Source organism: Cottoperca gobio, chromosome 13 (genome assembly GCF_900634415.1).
Source record: "Cottoperca gobio chromosome 13, fCotGob3.1, whole genome shotgun sequence".
Taxonomy (NCBI): Eukaryota; Metazoa; Chordata; class Actinopteri; order Perciformes; family Bovichtidae; genus Cottoperca; species Cottoperca gobio.
Window position 1 is genome coordinate 8,691,500 of NC_041367.1, and position 22,132 is coordinate 8,713,631.

Genomic DNA, 22,132 nt, shown 5'->3' on the forward strand with positions numbered 1-22,132 from the left:
TTTTTAGCTGGTTCTTCAAATGATTCCCACGTCCCCCGCGGTCTCATTATAATTATGTTGTCTGCATCCAATGAGAGTCCCGGATCAATTGATTAATCGCTTGTTCCGCTCCCTCTATAGTCTGCTACCTCTGTTTCAGTGAAGGAGGAAAACGAAGACCAGGGTCATCCCTGAACATATGTAATTATTATTCCAATGATTTTTTAACATTTTAGTTAAGATTTGAAAACACTACAGACAGGTTGAGGATACGCTGACAGTCAAGAAGCAATACTGTTATAGAATATATTTTGTATATCGTATACACTCAGTTGCAAGTGTATTTGGTACACCTATTTAAAATAATGCAACAGTCCAGCCATGAATCCTGTTTTCTTGTTTGAGATCTTGGCCAATTCTTCCCCAGTTTCTACAACATCTTCACAGATGTGTCATCATCTGGTAGTTAATATTTAAAGCAAAAGCAAAGCATATTAATATAAGTTGTTTACTTCTGAATGTTGACCAACAGTAGGACTTATGGTTCAACCCTCTTTTTTCAATTTATTGTAGCACTAATCAGTTATCATCTCTTGCAATTTCCAATGATTCGTTTTCCCCTGAACTGATGTTTTCGAAATAATTTACAAGCTAATTAAGGAAAAATGTAACATTTATATGGACTAAACTATTGACATTCGATGACAAATGGCCTGAGGGAGCTTCCCCTCGACCCTCACTAACACCTCACCTCTGCCCCTCTGCTTTGCCTGTAATGAAGTCTCAACGGATCTCTAATATCAAGGTTCTCCAATGGTAAACACTTTGCTTTAAACAAGATGGATGTGCATCAGCACTTTGTGGGTCAGTTCAGTTTATTAATTTAAAGCTGAACAATAAACAATAATGTAAAAAGGAAACTAATTCCCTAAAGGAAACTGGAGTACTTTCACATGATGGTCGTTTTAAGTACAAATTTCTCTAGGGGGAGTTCCTTTATCTCCATAAAGAGCTTTCACATTCAAACCAGCAATAATTACAATGCACAAACACAAACACACACACACACACACACACACACACACACACACACACACACACACACACACACACACACACACAGAAATAAGAGGGCACTAGTGACGTCAACACAAAGTCTTTGAGGCCTCCTCACTCCCTTAGTAACATACTGAACACACACATAGAAACACACACACACGGAGTCAACAATATATGACCTGACACTGAATTAGTGGCTTGGCAGCGGAGCATCTTCTTGGCCTTGTGTGACAGTCTGTGCCATTAGCCTCACAGCGAAACCAAACAGCATCCATTTATTCTCTCATTTATTACAGACCTCTGGAGCCGTGGGAGAAGAGGATACAGAAGTCTTACTCAGTCCTGCCAGTCATCATCCCTGTGAATATTCGGATCTATTTGTTTTGGGACTTAACAGAATTAAGGTTGAAGTAGTTTTTACGTGCTGAGTGAGTTTGAATGGAGAGAAATGGAGCCAACGGAGCCGAGGAATGACAGAGGAGAGAGAAACAGCACAGAGGTAAATATCAGAAATTCAGCTCATCAGATGAAAGATTACTCTTTTCTTTTTACTTCCTACCAAAATGCATGATGGTCGGAACACTTTCCATCACTATTTTCACTATTTCATTATAATAGACAGAGAAATAAATAGAATAGAAAAGAATATCTATCATTTGTCTATAAATGAAATAAATATAACTACACTCTATATTACATAAGACCAGTGGTAGAAGGTAAACAAGTGCATTTACTCAGGTACTCTACAGTTTTGAGGTATTTTACTTCAGTGTTTCCATGTTCTCCAACTTTAAACTTCTACTTCACAATAATTCAGTTTTTACTCCACAACATGTATTTGATAACGTGAGTTCATTTGCAGATTCAGATTGATTATATTGAATATAATTAACAAATAAATTATGATTATTATGATGCTGAATTAGCCCCACCTTTACCAGCGCCAACAATAAGTGGTGTACACAAAAATGTTTCAATATTTGTAATCCAAGAATTATAATTTTTTCTGAAATGGGCCATTCTGCAGTCACCACTTTTAGTACTTTATTTATATTTTGTATTGTCACTTAAGTAGCCTATACTTTTCAATGCATGATAGAGAGAACAACAGTTTTCTGTTGGCGCCATCAGGTGGCTGCAACATGTCAAGACACGAAATGTGAATGTAATAATTCCTTCCCTTTTTGCATGTACATTGTACACACCCGTCACCCTGCACATCTCTCTCTCTCCGTCTCTTTCAGGTTGCCGATCCTGTCAGCATGCTTCCTAATTCAGCCAGATGGAAGGTGGACCCCGAGCACATATTTGGCATCACGGGTATTGTGGGCGCAGTTCTCAACCTGCTGGTAGTGGTGTTAGTGTATATCTACACAGCTATCTGACATGCCCACACACAGACTGTAGGGATTTATGATTGATGAAGTTTGTTGAATGTGATGGACAAATTTATAAATGGGACATCACCTAATTGATTGATGGGCGACTGTGGCTCAGGAGGTAGTGGTCGTCCACCGGCCGGATGGTGTATGGTTTGATCCCCGGACCCTGCGGTCAACATGTCGAAGTGATACTGAACCCCAAATTGCTCCAACGGTGTGTGAATATTTATCACTACTGATGAGCAGGTGGCACCTTGTGTTGTAGCCTCTGACTCTATGAATGTGTTGTAAAGCGCTTTGAGTGGTCGCAAAGATTGGAAAAGTGGTTTTCTGAATGCAGTTTATTTACCATGGAAGGACAATCAGAAGGAACCCAGGAGTGTCATCAAACACCCCTTATTGTATTAGTCTCTTATTTTGTTAGTGTTGAAGATAATGTACTGGTGTTCAGTTTGATACGAACGACCTGTTGTAACTGTGATTAGGTTACCTCAAATCTTGATGTTTGACCAACACTGGGAACATTGTATGTGCTATTGATTTTCTGTGAGTTAACCAACTTTGAAAATTAACATCATTTTGTTAATTGTGTTTGCAATATGTATGCAATATATGCATGTATTTATTTTCTGCTTGTTTGATGCTGTTTTTTTTGTTTTAAAACCAATAAATTTCAAGAGAAAAAGTTCTTCAGATTTGTTTCAATCACCTCCACCTTAACTTTAATTTAAAGCCACATTAATGAACCATCAGCAGCTATGAGCTCTTGCTTCTAAGAATTACAGCTCTGGAGACACTTTCTGATTCCAGCCAACACATTTACTGTAAAAACATGTAACAGCGTTCAAGCTGCTAACAAAAGCAGTTTATATTAGTGAGTTACAATTATTTTACAATGTTAAACAACAAAAAGAAAGAAATATGTGAATTATAGCATGAGAAACTTGTACAAGTCTGCCTCCTTGACCCATCACAGAGGACCAGAAAACAGCAAAGATAGAAAAAGGTTGTGCCTCGTAAAAATCAGAGTACAATGGTTTAAAGGATTATGTTGTGTAATATTAATATTTACAAAGAACTGTGGGGGAAAAAAACAATATTGTCAATAAATTACTATGTGAATCAAAGTGTAACCCTGGAAGACAGCTGCAGAACATAGGATGACAGAACTTCATATAAGTGTGTGGCTGTTAAATACACAAATCTGTTCGTATGCTTTCTGTAAACACTGAAGTAATGCTAACATGTCATTTTTTCCATCTTGAATCCTACTCTCTGATATTACATGAACATAGACCCATAATGCTATGCAATTTTATATACTGTATATATATATTTGTTTCTTTAAGGTACAGGAGAAGTACAATTGTTTGGATTATTGATGTTAATATTGGGCAGTATCTGACAGCTGGTGATGATGTCCATCTTCTCGGACACAGCCTTTAGGTCATCCAGGATTAATCTGATGCTGTGGGAGGCATTGATGATGGCACTCTGCGAAGTATTCAGCTGAGCTGTTGCACTGTGTATCTTTCACAAAAACAATCGGAAAAAAGGCATTACAACCACATCCAATTAGCTGTTACAAGATGCTTATCATAGGATGTTGCAGTAGTTTCTATTGTAATGATGTAATACAAAGGCCATTTTGGAAGACCTTTGTATATCTAATTTATATATCTGATAATAAGTGTTCCGAGTCAAAAACATCTACGTACCTCTCTACTGGCACTGCCATAAACCTGCCGTAGTGTCTGTCCCAAGTCAGAATACAGTCGGCTGTTAGATTCCTGCAGCTTCTGCTGTAAAAGGGTGTCACCTGGAAACACAATTACACACAACTGAGAACTAAACCTCCATTTCATTGATCATTTATCCATTTGATCAAAGCCATCCGTGACTAAATATTGATGAAATGTGATGAAAACAAAATGCTGAACACTGAAATACACTAGTCAAAAAGTATCATTTATAATTAGAACTACAACTACCACTCCACAATATATAATATTAAGCAGGGCTACCCATTTTATTGATAACTTGCGATGTTTTATTGTTTGACCATCAAAGCTAATTTGTGACCTTTGTAACAGGATACTTTGAACTCAAATGTCCACCTGCCAGCTTTATCAGAGCTTCTGACCACATATCAAATGCACCTGTTTTAATCAACAAATGGAGCTGGCCCCATTCATGCATTTACAGAGCCAGATTATTTTCATGATGAAGATCATGAGAAGCCAGAAACATGGACCTCTGAGTTGAGCATATGCTGTCATTATTATTCTATGACATTATTATATAGCATTCTCACCTTGTGGCCTGTGTGTGGGACTAGGCCTGTCTTCCACTATCGACTGGATATCAGGATGGTCTCTAACTACGATAAGAGGAGGCAGGTCTCTCCTGAGTATCTGAACACTCTCCTGACTCAGTGAGGAGGCTCGGCCCGCCTGCTCCTCCTCACCCTCACTGTCTGTTTCAGACGCCTCCCCAGGAACCTGACGGCATTCAAGATATCACAGACACAGCAGACTGTAGATTAATGTCAGGAGGGGTGGAGATATTGGTTGATGCTTTTGAACACACGCTTGTATCTCTGTATCACGCTCAAACACACACACAGCATGCAAGACAACCTTGGCTCCGACTGTGGCAGTTTGGGGAACAGTCATGGAGGTGATGTAGACTTCATCATCAGAGTCTGTCTCAGAGGCCTCGCCCTGTACCACTATCTGGTAACTGCTGGACATGACTACAAGCACACACGCACACACAATGATACATTGAATAACGGTAACGTTGAGTCAAAAGGTAATGTTAGCTCAGTACAAGTTAACTTACCGAAAATAAATAATATAATGTTAGCTAAAAGCTAAAGGTTAAATTCAGTCCAAAAATCCAAAAACTGTCAAACCTTCTCTGTGATGTCAAAAACACAAGTCACATGAGCAATCAGGAAGTGGCTTGTTTTCCAAGACCCAATCCGATATTAACTATGATGTCACGTGTTATCTGACGTTTCATACCGCGATTGGAAGACAGGTCAGCTCCATGAAATCAGAAGTTAGCTTGTAATGGAAATGGGCGTACGCCGAAATTGGAAGTAATTTTCTTATGGGTTTCAGGCAAGCTCTACGGTTTGACGCCCTCCACATGAGAACAAAATGTTTTATTACTGGTTTTATGATTTATTGTTGTTGTTGTGGAGCATGTAATTCGCCCCAACCCGGTGCTTTTTCACTTAAATCTAAGGGGTAACCCCCGCTAACTCCGCCTGCGTGAAACCCAAGGAGTACCCTCGAAATAATATCGAGTGCAACCCGGGAAGCAGGCTTGTGTTTACTTCGTGTAGTCTACAGTCAGCTGACAGGTACAGTATATTTAACTATTTACTCTGTTTAATTGATTTAGATAACTGCAAGACATGTCATATACACATGCATTGCTTCCCCCCTCATATGTCGAGATAGGTAAAACTAGTCCTGGACAATGTTGCCAGCAAATTACAATAACCATCTATCTAGCGCTAACTATCAAGCTAAGGCTAACGTCGTTAAGGGTTATTTACGTTTGGCGTTACTGTTTGTATTGTGAAGCACAGCTAACTAGGTAATGTGAAACTTTTATTTTCGTGTTATATTGGACTGTATAATCACCTTTTTGTGTTTGGCAGAAATGGCAGACGAGTCTCTGTTTGACTTTCTCCATATGGAGATCGTGTCACATATTTACAAGGAGCAGCAATCCAGTAAAGGAGAGATGGACAACAAGGTGTGTTCAGAGTCAATCAACTGATGCATAACATATAGAAGAACCAGAGCCTTGAGTTACACTGTGGTGTGTAATCGCCTTGCAAAACATCGTCTAGTGTTAATGATGCTAGCTAATCAACGTGCTAGTAAACCCTCTGACCCTGTGTTTTCCTCTCAGGCTTCACAATAAAGCTCACCGTCACATTATAATATTGTAGCTTTAACACAACTATATTACAGGACTTATCATACTAACATGCGTGTTGCATTGTTTCTCTTCAGGACAGAGCTGTCTGCGTTTCTGTCCTTGAAAGCATGGGCTTCAGAGTGGGACAAGGACTCATTGAGAGGTAGACAAGCAAACACATACTGTATGTGCAACACTAAATGGTGTGTGACATGCGTCCTTACTTATGTTAAAGGCTTATGTTGATGTTTGCTCTGTCTAGGTTGACCAGGGACTCCCCTAGCTTCAAGGATGAGTTAGATGTAATGAAGTTTGTCTGTAAAGACTTCTGGACGAAGGTGTTCAGGAGGCAGGTTGACAACCTCAGAACAAACCATCAGGTAAGTTTACAGTAGTCTTTCCACCATCAAGAATTGCAATCTATTTAGTGTAAAAGTTACTTAGTTTGTGATCGATATCACACATCATTATGGCAAAGAAGAGCAAGAGTATCTTAATCTTTGAAAAAACCTCAATTAAGGTCATAGATTAATTAAATCCCCTCCCCCTTAAATTGTAGGACATCTTGCTGGTAAACTATGAAATGAATATATACAAAAGCATATTCAGTGTTGATTAAAATGTATTTTTGTTTTTTACAAGGGTTGTTACTATACATGTATTTATTTTCTACCATAGGGTACCTATGTCCTGCAAGACAACAAGTTTTCTCTGCTGACTCAGCTCTCTAGTGGAAAACAGTACCTGGATCAGGCTCCTAAGGTTTGTGTACGCTCTCTATACCTACTGCTGTCACCTGGGGATAAACTAGAAGAAGGCACTCAAGGCTTTATTTTTGTGGTATACAACCGAATGAATCAGATTTCACCCCATAGCTAATGCTAGTTTGTATTTTGTGTGTTTTCTCACAGTACCTCGCTTTTTCATGTGGCGTGGTGAGAGGAGCTCTGTCTAACCTTGGTATGGACAGTGTGGTGACAGCCGAGGTCTCTGTTATGCCATCTTGTAAGTACTATCAGAATACCAATCAATAGTAGCCAGAAGTATTGTTACTCATGCAAAGTGTCAGAGTTGTTTTGTGGTCAGTTAGGTCAGAACATTGAGATTCATTAGGTTTGCTTGAAATGTTGCATATGTCGCTTAAGGCTTAAAATAAATGTTTTGTCTTGCCAGGTAAGTTCCAAGTGGTGGTCCAGAAGTTGTGACGTGATCCTCTCGGCTACCCTGGAGCTGATGAACGGGGCCATGTGGGGTTCAGTTAATCCTTGAGAGAAGAAACTAGGAAGGAAATCAGACACCACCCTGATATCCACAACTAGGTCAAACACGACTAGCCAGGTTCTGCTGATATCCGTGACGGGGCAAAAAGGCTTAGCCAGGGCTAACCTCTACTGGTCTTACTCTGACACAGAACACGATTTGTTTTATTTCTTTTGCATTTTGATGAGTTTATTTCCTATTTGAGTAAAACAATGTGTGATGTTCTCAACTTTAGTTTTCACTAAATAAGTGACGGACCCCACTTGGCCAAGCCTTGAAAAGAAATACTGACCGAGTGATGTGAATACAATAATGTGAATGTAAAGTAAATCACAAGGTCATTTAATATTCGTTGTTATGTGTTACAATATTTAGTGCCCAAATTTGGGGGACAAAGTAGTAAATACTGAGAAAAAAATGAAAAATAAGTTAGGATAAGACATCAACTGTCATATGTCTTAGCATCCATCCAAATAATAGCTAGTGAGCATTTGAACATTATTTCATCTGCTACATTAGATTCATTATTCAACACTTGCAGATGCACATAATCTGTAACTAGTTCCTGGTGCTTTGCTCTGCCTTGTAGCAGATTGCCTTTAGGAGCTGGGTGTTTCATGCATGCTGGTGGTCTTTTTACATTTTTGTTCATTTTAAGACAAAATGCAAATCTAGAATATTTCATGGGTACAGGAATTTTTAGTTTAAAAATGATGTTCTATTTTTGGATGTGATATTGGTTTCTGAGCATCACTCTGTACTGATCTCACATTTCAGAGTTGACCACTCAAACATTGTTTACAAATTATTCTTTTTTGTACCAAAATGTAAAAACAATGTGTTCTTTTGTACAGCATTAATATGTGTAGTATGGAGATTTTATTGGATGCATATGTGATTAAATCGTGTCGTATGGCTTTAAAATAATTTCCAATAGATTTCTGGTTAACATTTCTTAATGACACTTTGCTTTTGTATAAAGGTCTTCTCAAATATGAATCCTAAAACAGCTTAAAGCTGTGAGTCCGTAAGTATGTGCTGTTTCTGTAGGTTTTAATTATCTCTCTCTATGAAATATATAAATGTATATTTTTACATTTTATTTTTATTTTGTAGAATATTTATTTATATATAGATATTTATTTATATATAGATGTTTTTTTTGTTTTTTTAATATAAATATATATTTTTATATATATATATTTTTTAAATATATTTATTTATATAATAAATGGAATAATAATGTTGTGACACAAGCGCCACAAAAACAAAGCCTGTTGAACAAGAAGCGACAACACACTGATACAGTGATGAAGAAGTTCACCTCTCTGGTAGATGCAGTTGCCTCTTTTTGCCACTAGAGGGACACATGAAGCTGTCATTACTTCATGTCTGTTGCTTTTCCATTTTGGTTTTGTCTATTCTATTGCCTAGTATCCAGTGTTTTTTTTTCAAATCTTTCTTTCTGATGTACTCCCGGTGTTTGTACGGGAGAAAAAAAATAACCCGTAGTTCAACAAACAGTAAATTGCCTTGAAAGACAACCCTTGTGTATTTACAGTATTTGCACAATGTTTTGTACGGCAAAGAAATCTCTAACAAATAAGTTATTTAAAATAGTTAGTCAGAGTCATGGAAATTTCTTCCATTATTTCTTCAAATATTTGTTTTTGATACAATTAATCGGTGAAAGCACAAGATGTGTACATCCCCTTTGCATTTTCTATATTGCTTGTTTGATACTTTAATTCGTAAAAATGGATCAAAAATCTATTTTCACAATGATTAAAAAAAATAATGTCACAAGAATTTAAAACTTCTTCACACTTTTCCATTGCACCGTAAAGAAAAAAAGACACATTGAATAAAACTGTTAGGTTATAATGTTCTTATGTAAATCGGTGCACTACCTTTTCTCTTTTTTATTACTCCTCTGCTTAACATTTCACTGTGTGCACTAGCAGCAGTAGTTCTATTTCCCATCATCCCTGCTTAAGTTATTATTTCTTTCATGTTGCTGATCCATATCATGAGCTTGGTATTAAGAGGTTCGACTGTATGTGAGTGCACTGCACTTCTAAGATACTCACTATAAAGGTTTTGTCCCAGCAGCTAAACTGTAACTTCAATTTTCAAGAAAACCATGCTCAATCTGAGTTTACCCAGGTTTTATCAAATCCATCATCCGATTCAGTACACTATTGACCCTCTGGATTTCCATTATAATTACACTTCAGCAGGCTAGTTGATTGATTATGCTCTAATAAAGTCTCCCTGACTGTTACAGTATTCCACTGCCATTGGTGTAATACTTTCTACACACAAAAAAGGTCTTTACATGCAACTTTATCCATTTGAATTACCCAATTATGACTCTCGCTCAGGCTCGGGCCTAAAAAACTGCTGCGCAGATGCTTCTTTCCATATTTCCTCACACTGCTGTGACAACAGTCATTACTTTCTATATTAGACACAACATAGAAGTTGTATTTCACCATACAAGGAGAAACGCCTCAGTATTTTGTGTTCACCACATCTGTTACCACAACATTGAAACAATAGCCACCCAACTCAACTGTGGTTATTCACAAACTCCACCATGAAGCAGAAATGGTTGCCATAAAATGGAGGGAGGAGAGAAAGACCAATTTCCAATCGGCTTTCCAAACAGTTGTAAAATGTCTTCTGTGGCTCTCGGGGGAGCATTTTATCGTCTTAAGAAAAGAACCCTGGTGATGTCATCACGGTTCTTTTGACTTCAGTTGTGAGACCACAGATTCTTCTTTACAAAAAGCCGGCATTACAAACTGATGGCATGGAGTTAAGACGGCTCTAATATAAGACCGGGAGGGTCAGTGTAAAAAAAAAAAATATAGGTCTCTTGCAAGTCCCCGAACTTCATGTAAGTGCAATACTATGTTTCCTTTAATATTGTCTTTACTTCTTTGTGTAAATATTTGGGTTAGCACTCAAACATCCTCAAATGTCCTTACTTCAGTATGAGGGATGCACTCAAGACAAGAGCTCTTGAAGGAGCTTAAGAGTTCCGAAAAATTAAATAAGATCCTTGGTTATAAGTAGACACTCGGCTGCAGCAGAATGAGTTTTGAAGTGTGGGGGCATCCAGCTTTGCTTGGCTTAATAGGCTAGTGAACTTTTTTGCTTAGCCTACTCTTTTTGTACAACTAACATATGGTAAGAAATGCATTCCCTCTTATTATCAGGGTACTTACAAATTAAAACGGTAGCAGCATTTCCTTCATTAAGTGTGGTGGTCAGCCAACAAGCGGTGAACACAAGGCTTTCTCCAGCATGCGCCGCTCTTCTTGAAAAACCCTTCATGCCTCTTTCATTAAAAATGAAGGACAAGTGGTGGCCGAATCAAAAAGAGCGTCCTGGCTCCTGTTGACACAGACCCTTATGTATTTCACCCTGAGAACTGTTACACTGAAACCAAAACAGCAACTAACCAGTTAATATGTTTGTTTTTTAGAAAAATAAAAGAATCAAAAATCATGGCCTTCTTAAATCCAATGTGCTACTAAAAATACATATAAAAAGCAACGCAGCAGAGCCACGGGGCTGGGCTGTGCAAACACACACAATTCATTATCACACTTTATTGGATATCAGATCCCTTTGATTTCATTTGAATGACACAATGATTGATATGATTGGATGAAGGTCCAACATGTCAGACCCAATATACGTTTTATCGCCAACGTTCTACGACAGTAATACTTCTTTTAGACGTTACCAGTTTATTAGCATGACACCAGTGCTTCCACTCTGCCCCTGCCGATCTGCATAGTGCATCGTAGGTAGCAACAAGATGTGTGTTTTCTTTGGAACTTCTATTCAACTGTAAGAAGAATACAGTCAGGCAAATTAAGTTAGCCGTCTGCATACATGTGTAGCACCTGACGATAGCCCACTCTTTCGCCCATTTGTTGCAATCCATTAAACACTTTGCCCAAATCCTCTCTGGAGAGAAGGGGGAAAAAACTGAAAGGGGGATTAGACAGAAAGCCTGGGAGGGGGCAGAATCGCAGAAAGTCGGTGGAGGAGGAGAGTGGACAAGAGGAAAATGAGATGGAGAGAATGAAGAGCCTTTACAGGAGGCTGGAGGGGATTGAAAGGTAGAAAAGAGAGGTTTATTAGAGGAGGGGAGAGTCGGGGGCAGAGAGGAAGCAGTGCAGGAGAAGCGAAAGATGAATAAAGCGTGAAAGGTTTCTCGTACCTTTACCTAAATGTCTCACAAACTGTATGAAGTGAAGGAATCTGGAGATTGGAGTTCAGCAACAGCTGTTTTGTGCGGCCATGCACAGCTTTGCCTCCCTTCCTCCTGCTCTATTCTGCATCACAATATCACCAATACACTCACAAAGAGGAACAGTGAATGGAGGGAGGGAGGAGAGTAAAGGAGGAGGAGGAGGAGGAGGAGGGGGATCTTCAGGGGCTAGAAGAAAGAAAGGAGGTGTTGGGGGGTGCTAGTAAGATGAGCATTCATTCTCTCAAATTGATGACTGTCTAAAATTCAGTAACACTGTCCGCAGAGGCTGACTGAAGTCTTTTGTAGTATGAGAAGTTGACAGAGGCTATTGAGCCGAGTTAGGATTCTGAACGCTCACTTCAGAAATAAACTGAAATCACCAAATGCAATGTAAAGTCATTGTTGCACTGTGACAATTTGCTAGTGGATGTTAAATTCAAATTAATTAGGGTCCAACACAATGTAAGTTGGGTAGTAAACAGATTGAGATGTGCAGCTGTACAACATCCACATGTCCAAAATGAAGCGGGAAGATGCTACCTGGATGCTAACAGAATACACTCAATCACATCAGTAAAGTATGCTGTCGCTTGAGTTATTTCATTATTAGATATATTTATGTTGGTTCTTAATAGTGAAATAGCTAGCAGTTGGCTAGGTTAACTAGCAGGAATAGTAGTAGTAGCATCTGAAAACAGTAGAGAAAGGTCAATTGCCAGCAAGCTTGACGTGCTAGCTAACTCGTTCTGCATCGGCCTATCGCTCGTTCCCCTCAAATAAAACCCGACTGTTTGCGATCCTGGCTCCAAAATGGGGGGACAAGCTCCCCATTGATATCAGGTCAGCAGAAAGTCTTCTCATCTTCTGTCGGAGACTGAAAACCCACGTGTTTCGACAGAACCATGCCCAATAATAAAAAGAAATGTAATTCAGAATTGTATTTCTGTATGTAGCACTTACATTGGTTTGGCTTATTTGACGCTCATGTACTTGCAAGATTCTTATTGTTCGGAGTTGTATCCTCACTGCACTTATTGTAAGTCGCTTTGGACAAAAGCGTACGCTAAATGTAATGTAATGCTTGTGCGCCTGTTTTATTCCCAAATGAATTGAAGTAAACAATACTTAAAGAAGAATAAACCTCAAAGGGCAACCAAGTGTGCTTTACTTAACTACTTTCATCCTCTCAGATTGCCCCATCACTACTTTTATCTCACCACTTCTTTTTCACAGCTTTTCTTTTCTGCACACACTTTTACTCCCCCCCCCTTCCGACTCATTCAACTTCCTCCACTCATGCATAGTAAGAGTGAGATTCTGTCTCACACACACAAACACAGTCTCTCTGGGCCATATGTTGACCCGTGGTGGACCTGAATACAGCCATCTGCCTGCTTTTCCTATGTCCCACAGGGCAAGAGTGTGGGAGAATGTCCATGAGACACAACACACACACACACACACACACACACACACTTTAACTCCTTCGCAGCCACTAATCACTCCCAGACAGCCAGCCCAGTTTATGTTAACAGTGACAAGATAATAGCTTGTGTGTGTGCGCATGAAAGAGATTCCTAGAGGGTCAACCATGTGTATGCATCTGTAGCCCTGTTTTGTTTTTTTGTTGGGCATTGTAAATGTTGAGGGAACAAAAAATCTAACATCATTACTATTAGATTGACTAACATTATTAAGGAAACGTAGACCATAATTGTTTTTTTAAATACCAGGCTGCTGTGTGGTTTAACGTGCTAATGAAGATCCTGCCTCTACAAACTTGTGCTGCTCATCATTGCAATAGAAGATTAAACTAGTTCTCGGCAGTAGAAAGTGGAGAGGTGAGGGGATGTAATTGAAGGAGAGCAAAGTGAGGGAGGAAGGATGGAATCAGTGAAGGACATGGGTGGGAGCACAGGATTGGTCAGCTTAAACCCCGAACAAAAGACTTCTTATCTCCACATGAAATACACACACACACACACACACACACACACCTAACCTTGCCTGAATCAAACACAAAATATGCTTGAAAACGTATTTGCTATGGTCTTTCTTCGAATGGGAGACCAAGCTGCACCTCGTAGTCTTCAAGACCTCACTTTAGTCTGCTAGGCTATTTCGGAAGTTCGCTTTATCTTAAAGATTTATCAATTCTACTCTTTATTTCAGTGGAATCAGAAAAATAACCAAGAACTGCACTCACTTATGAATCAATCAGCGGTTTGTAAACACATTTTTCAAGCTGAGGTTGCACCGCAGAGGAACTGTGTCATTCATGTCCTGCTCACTTTCACCTAGAAACAGAGGATCTGTTGACTTCCACTATTGTTTAGTGTAACTTGTGGATGAAAATAGAAGTTTCTAGATTATTATTGAATACTAAACTGTAATTTAAAGTCCTACTAAAAGAGTATACTGATTTTTCCCAAAGCATAAAGCATGAATGTTGAATGATTTCTTTCCAGTGTAGCTGTTCAGGGGAAAGAAATGTCCCAGTGTGGTAATTTTTTAGATAAAACTAAAAAAAAGGACCAAATGCTTCTTTATGAAATTCACCTCTCTCAGCATAATGGAAAACAAATAAAAACCTTCTATAAAAAGGTATTATTGTCCTTGTCTTAACTTCAGAGTGAAGCAAATTAGTTCCCTCGTTTTACTTTAGTGAATAAACAGTTAACCTCAACAGTACAGGGCCACGGGGGGAATGTGATCTACAATAAAAACCATAAATGACACTTCATCGATTTCCTGCTTCCTTCCTTCCTGCCTGAACCGTGCATCTCAAGAGTCACAAATGTGTGAACATTTTTGCAAAAACACTACAGGCAGCATATTACATACGACTAGGCCGGAAGTTACACTTGAACGAGACTCGTAACTTCTGCATCGTTGAAACGTCAGAATATGCCAAACATGCCTGTAAAGATTTTACCTGTAGATGTTCATGTAACCCTTAAAAGCCGATTAAGCAAAACAAACTTGAAAAAAATAAAATTAAACAAAAACTTTATTCCAGTAAAAAAGAAAAAAAGAAGAGAAACCAAATATATTAAACTTGATACAAGCATTACCAACTCAAAGTCCTCTATAAATACGTTAAAATAAATTAAAGAAATTAATTTACTAAAGATTATCACCTTAAACACTAAACAGGCCTCAAACATGTTGATGAAAAGGCAATTTTAAATAGACCAGTAACAGCACAGTGTCTGTTCTTCTAACCAACTATGTCATAAACACACAAAACAGCCAAGTAACATTTCTATAAGACTAAGCATACATACCCTAAGTCTACAGAATGCTGGATCTAGCTCAGTAAGGCAACAGACCCGGGAGCACAGTTCACATACATGTGCCCAGGAACGCTACACATTCATAACAGTACAAAACCGTAACAGCAAGAATTAATACTGACGGAGAAATTACATATGGTGGTGCGAGTCACAAAACATGAATATTTATCAAAAGCAATGTAACACCAGTGCTGCCTGTGGACAAGGGAGGGAAAGAAATCCACACTCCTGGGAATGTTTGTTTTGTGTTTAAGATTATCTAAAAATACATATTAGCAAAGTTTTTAGGAATAATGCCAGAGGTTAAACAGGACTTGCAGGAAACGTTCACATGACTTGATTAAACTTTCTGTCTACGCCAAGTGCCTTGCAACTCAAGCTGTGTTCAGATCATATCAGTCTAAACTAAAAATAAAGATGCAGCATAATGTTATTGCATCTCATTGAATATATTCTGGTCCATCGTTAAAGCAATACTGATGGATTTTCTGCAACGCCTGCAGTCTGTGCTGGCACACTTAGCATAACAAAGCTCATAAAATTCCTATGTCCTGCTTTTCCAGTTGGCAAGTAATACAATTAACGATATGTCATGAACATGGGATTTGACAAAGTATGATCAAGCCCACTTTGCTTTTTTGCTAAGCTCAAACGGAGTTCCCCCTCTTCCTCCTGTGGGTTAAATTTGACCATTTGGTATTTTACTGGGGGAAGTTTGTCAATAATGCACGAGAACGCAGAAGAACACTTGTAGTCATCTTAACAACGGAGAGACCTGAACTCACACTAAGCTTACGTCACTAAATAAAACGACTCAAACCCCATCCACACATCTCTAACAGACATGCAAATATTGTTTCAACACATGACCTGGTGAACAACGCAACAGGCACTTCAGTTGATTAAAAACGTAACATTCAGGTTCGAGGCCAGTGACCTAAACATGTCCTCAGACTGTAGGGTTTGAGGAAAAAACGGTTTCACCAGCTTACAAACACAATACTGTGTACAGTTAATGAAAAAAAAAAAATCAACAATTCCTAAAACATAAGTCACATTGTGTGTTTGCGCCACCATAATCAAAATGTCTGAGCTACAAAAGATGTCTTTGGCTTTGTTACATTCTTTAGAGATCGCTCAGATGTTGTTAAAATGCATCACAAATAGTGTGGTTGGACTCAACAACACTGAGGCCCATCACACTGTGATTACAATAGCTTTGTCACAATTTGCCATCTCAACATACTAGTTTTGTAAAGCATCAATGACTTCCAGAACTATTTAACTTGTGTCTTGATATGTACTAGGTTTTGGTGGCAACACACATTTCAGTTTCTGCGTCACTTTGGCTTCCCTTACGGATATGACAGTGACATTCTAGCCACGTAAATCTAACCGGCGAATCTCTTCTGAGTCGGTCACAAAGTCTTTCTTTGTTTCCTTTGATGCCACACAGGTGCAAAGAACTTGAGGTGTCAGTCCAGCGGCTGTGTGTATGAGGGTATGTGTGCATTTAAAGGGTTCAAGCGTGTGAGCATTTTGTGTGTTTGAGCGTGGATATGTGTGTACTGCATATATTGTGTCTCAAGACTATCCCAGATCTGCATGTTTGTGTCTGAGTGTATGTAATATTTGTGTTCACAGCACGCTGCAGCTTAAAGGCAGAATCCAGTAGCATCATCGGGAACAGAGAGCTGACTGAATACCGCCAGGCGTCTGGCGTTGACTTCATTAATGGATTCAGAGCCACTGAGCGAGCTAGCAGAGCTGCTTCCATCCTGGTCCTGGTCTGACAGAGAGGTGTAGGATAGGGATCGGGCACCCAGTGGCCCTGGAAAGACCTCCGTAGCACTAGGACTCTGCGTCAGGGAAGGCGAGGCAGTTGGAGACAGCTCAGATGGAGAACAGCCAGAGTCTGGGGAAGGCAGGAATGGAGACTGGGGATCTGCTGCAGCAGCCTGGTCCAGGGGAGGCTGGAACTGGTGGACAGGGGAGGCCTCGAAGGCAGAGTCCATCTCCAGGAAGGCATGAGAAAGGAGGTCAGTAATGTCAGCACAGGAAGGAGGAGAGGCTGATGGCACACGTGTGAACGAAGCAGTGGCACGAGGAGGGTGAGCATTAGGGGCAGGCTGAAGAGCTGGCTGGGGAGCAGAGGGAAACCCAGCAAAGCTGAAGCTCTGTCTGACAAGAGGAGGTCTGTGCGAGCGGAAGGAGGAAGGTGGCTGCTGGGGAATGCCTGAGGAGGAGGATGAGGAGGACGACGACGATCGTGACAAGGAGTGTTTCTTTTCTTCCTCGTTGTTGTGGACAAAGTGGCAGCGCATCCCGTAGGGGCAGAAGCCGATGGTGTGAAACGTGCGACATGGCTCAGTTTTGTATTTTGGATGTCTGTTAAGATCCCGCAGCTCATCTAACCCGTGAGCAAACTGGCACTTCCCACCGTACTTGCACAACCCGCTCTCAGTGAAAGATCGACACAGTTCAGTCTTATAGCGTGCTGAGGAAGAGGAAACTGATGAGGTGGAAGAGGAGGAGCTGGTGTTCAGTGCAGTGGGGCTGATGTCACTTTCGGAGTGCATTATGTCAGTCCCAGGCCAGCCTAGACTTGCTGCTGTGGTGCTGCTGGTCTCTACCATACTGATGGAGCGCTGGGCAAGGAAGCCTGACTTTCCCCACTGGGTGGAATTGGCGGGATGGGTGGACAGAGGGCTTTCTGACTGCTGCCCCCATTGGCTGGAGGTCAGAAATACACTGTCTGAAGAATCAGTGGGAAGGCAGGAGAGGGACGAGAGGGAAAACGATATGTTGTTACGTGGCTGCCCAATGCAACCTGGGGATCTCATTGCCAGACTGAGGGATGGCATTGGTCCGTTCTGCTCCCTTAAGTCAAGATTCAGTAATTGCTGTAAAAAAAGAAAAAACAACATTAGTCAATATATTCTACAGTTAATATTGAGTGATTAGTTTTAAATATATATCCCTTAGAAACTACATAACCATTAAAACCTTTGCACAATTGTTCCCTACTTGTTTTCAGTTTCCATGCTGAACAGCACAAAAGTTACAGTTGGCAAATATAAAATACTATAATACTTAATTTCCCCCAAGATTTTCATAATTATCCAACATGTTTGGTACAGAAACTTAAGTTAATTGATTTTCCAGCTTTCAAATGTAAAACCAATCTAGAAAACAATGAACTTTTATTATTATCATTATTATTTCCTGGTACTTGTCAGCGGCTGTGTTACTGGAAACAATTTAAAACAAATGTTTGGCAGAATAAATGTAAGTATTAACAATTGTATACAAGAAATACATGAAAACAAACTTTTGTCAAGTATTTGCCTTTGAGTTATGAAATGACAACCTATTTTATGAGTTTGTGAGTTAGCTGCAAGGTACTTGTGTCTAATACTAACTTCACTGTCAGAGCCCAACAGCCACATGTGATCTTGTATAAACCGCTACGAGAAAATGAAAGGACACATGAAAATGCAGACTGATAAGAATGCGGTCTCATGACATATTCGAAGAAGAGTAGTATCATCCAGACTTCAGTAATGTACCTTTAGAGTAACGTTACTGTAGAAAAGAAGTTAAATCACCAACTGTGCTTACCTAAATGACAGATCATAGGACCATTATGTGTAGGTTGGCCACAATAACATGCTTGAACGATAATAATGAATGAAATAATAATAATCGTTGCTGCCATTTGAGCAGAGGGATACAATTGTGGTTATTTTTAAAACCTACAAGATGGATTTAAAGAGTAACAATTGACCATATTTCTCGCGTGAGCAGTACCAAAAACCCAGCAACATTTTTATATCCACATTAACGAGACCACAAAAGTTTAACCTGGCATCCTACAAACTTGTATCTTGTATTGTGATTAAAACAAGCAAGGACAAGACACAGTATAGTGCTATGCATCGCATGAAGTACAGTAAAACCCTCGCATTTCTAACAAAAATCGACTTTTTGTTGTTTTGATAAAAAAAAAGTGAACTTACGTTGTTTTGATTCAACTTGTTGGCGTGGTCTACCGTTAATAAACCATCGATTTGACTAGTTGAAACCTGTGTGTGACCAATAACGTTATCGTAAGTGGTGAAAACTAGCTTAACCACGCTAACTAATTCTCTAAATTAGTTAGTAATTAGACGATTTGAATGGGCCCAGTTTGCATCGCAACACCAACAACGCTCCTACTTTGTGAGAAGTTAGCTTTAAGTCCAGGCTAGCGTTCAGATCAAACCAAACAACAAATATCTCGATAAAGCCACAGGTTAACAATAAACGGTTTATACAGTACAACAACAGTATCCGATAAACAACACTTGAACAGACGAAGAGAGCAAACAGCGTAGTAAAGTTAGCAGTGTAGCTAGCTAGCTAGCTAACGTTAACCCCCCCCCCCCATGACCTAGCCAACTTTAGCTCCGCTCAACTTTCTTTGCGCTTTCCGTTTACCTTGCACATCATCTCTTCCAAGTCAGCAAATTGGTTGAGGGGGAAAGATGGCATTTTGCTGAGTTATCAAAAGTGTCGTCCGATCCCGTCTGCCCCCGCAGTGATAGACGTGGGCAACTCGCTGGCATGAGTTGGTCAGAAGTTTCTAGTTGTGTATGCGGTGCTAAACAAGCCCAAGACCCAGACCACGTGTGGATTTAAAACCTAACACCTGCTGTTAGCCACTCCCACGCCTCTGTGAGTCAGACGAAAGTTGTTTTCACCAGTCCCTAGCAGTCCCTGAACTTTATGAGGCTACCCAGCTCGATGAAAAGTAGTTTTATTTATCATGTTTTTAATTCCTTCAATATAACGAAGAGCCTAGTTTCATGTATATTTGTGCATCATTTTCTTTAGAGCTAGCTATAATGTTAGCTTCATCAAGTGACACAGTGCAACACATAGGAGCGTATCAATTTATAATAGTCCCTATTTATAACCCTTGACATATTTATTGTTCCTTCTCCAGACACCATTATGTTTGATATGCTGTGTTCTCAGCAGCTGCATTATAAGCGAATACATGATTGCAATGTAGCCTAATTTAACAGCTAATTAATACAGCTAGTGTTGTATTGTCTGATATCATCCTTGATATAAAAATAATTTTAGCCATAATAGCTGATATATTATGATAATGCCATATGGCAGGTGCTCACAAAACGCTAGATCATAAATATGTTTTTCCCCCTCCATATTTCAGGGCAGATAGTCACTTGTAAAGTTTAGGCTATGTGAAGCCATACGTTTTAAAAAAAAACAATTTTTATCAGAGGACAGATGAGATGTCACCAGGAAAAGCTAAAACAAAATAAAGAAAGGTTATAAAACAAAGGGTGCAACAAGAAATAGAAAGCAGGCAAACACCAGCAAGAAAAGGCAACCAAGCAAAAACAAAGTAACACAGGCAGAAAACAGGAGGACTGAACATATGGGTAGAGAAGACAGTATGGAGACAATCTAGAGTGAAACCTTTGATTTCAAACAGGTAGACGTGTGAAAAAGTCCACTGCAGAGCAGAGCTGTGAGAATATCTGACGGCCCTACTCACACACACACAGGTTTGTTTTCTTTTTGCAAGGACCAAAACAATTCAAACTATATTTCCAGTCATAACTAAGACTAATAACTAACAACCCAGGGGCATAACAGCCTGGAAAAAATGTCAAAGTGGGAACTGACAGTAAAGGCCGCATTCTTCTACCCTATCACTGGTTAGACATTTGGTCGGTCACAAAGACAGAATTTCAAGAAGACACACTCCCACACAGGTGTGCCAGGATTGAAGTTGTCACACCTCTGGGATTGTAAGGAGGATTGCGACAGCATGCCAAGTAGCCTGACGGGTTGGCAAACAGTTGGCTGCAACTACAAGGGAAAGAAACGGCTTCCAGTTTGTACTGTACAGTTCATTGCTTACATGGGCCTGATATACGGCTATAATTCCCACTGGGGTACTGCTTAAACTGAGAGTGAAAATATATATGGTTAGAAAAATGTAGCCTACATAAATAAAAGTTTTGGAAATACTGGGCTTCCACTCAATGTTCTTGAAACCAGCACATAACTCTGAAGCCTTTGGAAAGATGAGTTCAGCTGAGAACAAAGCCTGCTGAAAAGCTTTGTTTTGGTCCAGCCAAGTGGTCACCATTAATTGTGTTTGTGTGTGTATACATGCTTGCATGTGTTTGACAGAGGGTCTCAACCCCCCACCCTCATCCTCCCCCGTTCTGTGATGATGTAATGGTATTGAGGTCCACTCTCGCAGCCAGAAGGTTGTCAAACACAGACGTGTTTTGACTTGTGTGATCTGTATATGAAGCTGAAATGGTGTCCTTCTTCACAAATCTGCCTCTGAGGGAACTAAGAGGTATCTTGTTGTCCAGTGATTTGTGCCTTGTAAACATAATATCCCAGAATCTTGCAGTGGATCTTCAGTGCACATCATCCCTCTTTTCGGTCGTGTCACTCTGTGGTTACTATCAAAATTGCCACAAAGCTATCTTCAGGCATTCTTTTATTATGTCTGCCTCTAAAACCGACACCTCATTTTTATGACGTAATGTTTGGATGCAGTATCGTTCAGATAAATCAAATTGTGCCAGATTGCATCCTAAATGCATCTTGAGTGACATTTGAGCAGGGACATGCAGTCAGGGGAGGCCAGTCATCATAAAAAGAATACTAAGAACTAAAACTAATAACAATATAATATTCCTCCACTGGTCTGTGCTCTAAATGTATTTTCTATATGATTCCAATAAAAAAAATTATACTCAAAATCGCTGAATTTGCATATTCTCTGTTCAGATACAGGAGAGATGCGGCAGCGACGACCTGAGCCTCCCCTCGGATTGCGCAATCCCTCGCAAACTAGGTTGAGCGCATGGATTTGGCGCGTGCCTGTTGCTATCTCTCTGTAT

The 22,132-nt window shown here is 39.7% G+C and overlaps 3 protein-coding genes across 5 annotated transcripts; 1 reads left to right on the forward strand and 2 right to left on the reverse strand.

The window, feature by feature from the left end:
* Positions 1 to 2,816: 2,816 nt before the first annotated feature.
* bloc1s3 (biogenesis of lysosomal organelles complex-1, subunit 3) lies at positions 2,817 to 5,406 on the reverse strand. 2 transcript variants are annotated; one of them, XM_029446964.1, is made up of 5 exons: positions 5,338 to 5,356; positions 5,060 to 5,175; positions 4,735 to 4,921; positions 4,139 to 4,239; positions 2,817 to 3,950 (listed from the first exon to the last, which is right to left on the reverse strand). In XM_029446964.1, the coding sequence occupies exons 2-5, from the start codon at positions 5,171 to 5,173 to the stop codon at positions 3,765 to 3,767; spliced, it is 588 nt and encodes a 195-aa protein (XP_029302824.1). In that variant the 5' UTR covers positions 5,174 to 5,175; positions 5,338 to 5,356; the 3' UTR covers positions 2,817 to 3,764. The 2 variants fall into 2 exon arrangements, with proteins under 2 accessions (XP_029302824.1, XP_029302823.1); XM_029446963.1 differs by having other exon boundaries at positions 2,818 to 3,950; positions 5,265 to 5,406.
* A 47-nt stretch (positions 5,407 to 5,453) lies between these two features.
* trappc6bl (trafficking protein particle complex subunit 6B, like) lies at positions 5,454 to 8,549 on the forward strand. Of its 2 annotated transcripts, none has more exons than XM_029446966.1 (7): positions 5,454 to 5,793; positions 6,097 to 6,194; positions 6,458 to 6,525; positions 6,625 to 6,742; positions 7,041 to 7,124; positions 7,274 to 7,367; positions 7,536 to 8,549. In XM_029446966.1, exons 2-7 carry the CDS (start codon positions 6,099 to 6,101, stop codon positions 7,565 to 7,567), a joined length of 492 nt encoding a protein of 163 aa, XP_029302826.1. In that variant the 5' UTR covers positions 5,454 to 5,793; positions 6,097 to 6,098; the 3' UTR covers positions 7,568 to 8,549. The 2 variants fall into 2 exon arrangements, with proteins under 2 accessions (XP_029302826.1, XP_029302825.1); XM_029446965.1 differs by lacking the exon at positions 5,454 to 5,793 and adding an exon at positions 5,824 to 5,893.
* Positions 8,550 to 14,887: 6,338 nt separating this feature from the next.
* Positions 14,888 to 19,911, reverse strand: LOC115018236 (mRNA decay activator protein ZFP36L1). Its single transcript, XM_029447149.1, has 2 exons — positions 19,671 to 19,911; positions 14,888 to 18,094 (listed from the first exon to the last, which is right to left on the reverse strand). The coding sequence occupies exons 1-2, from the start codon at positions 19,722 to 19,724 to the stop codon at positions 16,847 to 16,849; spliced, it is 1,302 nt and encodes a 433-aa protein (XP_029303009.1). The 5' UTR covers positions 19,725 to 19,911; the 3' UTR covers positions 14,888 to 16,846.
* Between the last annotated feature and the right edge of the window lie 2,221 nt (positions 19,912 to 22,132).

Coding starts and splice junctions, on each gene's coding strand:
- bloc1s3 (XM_029446964.1), bottom strand. CDS start 5,173: ATGTCCAGCAGTTACCAGATAGTGGTACAGGGCGAGGCCTCTGAGACA. Junction 4,922..5,059: donor CTGCCACAGTCGGAGCCAAG/GTTGTCTTGCAT, acceptor GAATGCCGTCAG/GTTCCTGGGGAGGCGTCTGA. Junction 4,240..4,734: donor TCCCACACACAGGCCACAAG/GTGAGAATGCTA, acceptor TTGTGTTTCCAG/GTGACACCCTTTTACAGCAG.
- LOC115018236 (XM_029447149.1), bottom strand. CDS start 19,724: ATGCCATCTTTCCCCCTCAACCAATTTGCTGACTTGGAAGAGATGATG. Junction 18,095..19,670: donor TGGAAGAGATGATGTGCAAG/GTAAACGGAAAG, acceptor CTTTTTTTACAG/CAATTACTGAATCTTGACTT.
- trappc6bl (XM_029446965.1), top strand. CDS start 5,848: ATGTCATATACACATGCATTGCTTCCCCCCTCATATGTCGAGATAG. Junction 5,894..6,096: donor CCCCTCATATGTCGAGATAG/GTAAAACTAGTC, acceptor TGTGTTTGGCAG/AAATGGCAGACGAGTCTCTG. Junction 6,195..6,457: donor AAGGAGAGATGGACAACAAG/GTGTGTTCAGAG, acceptor GTTTCTCTTCAG/GACAGAGCTGTCTGCGTTTC.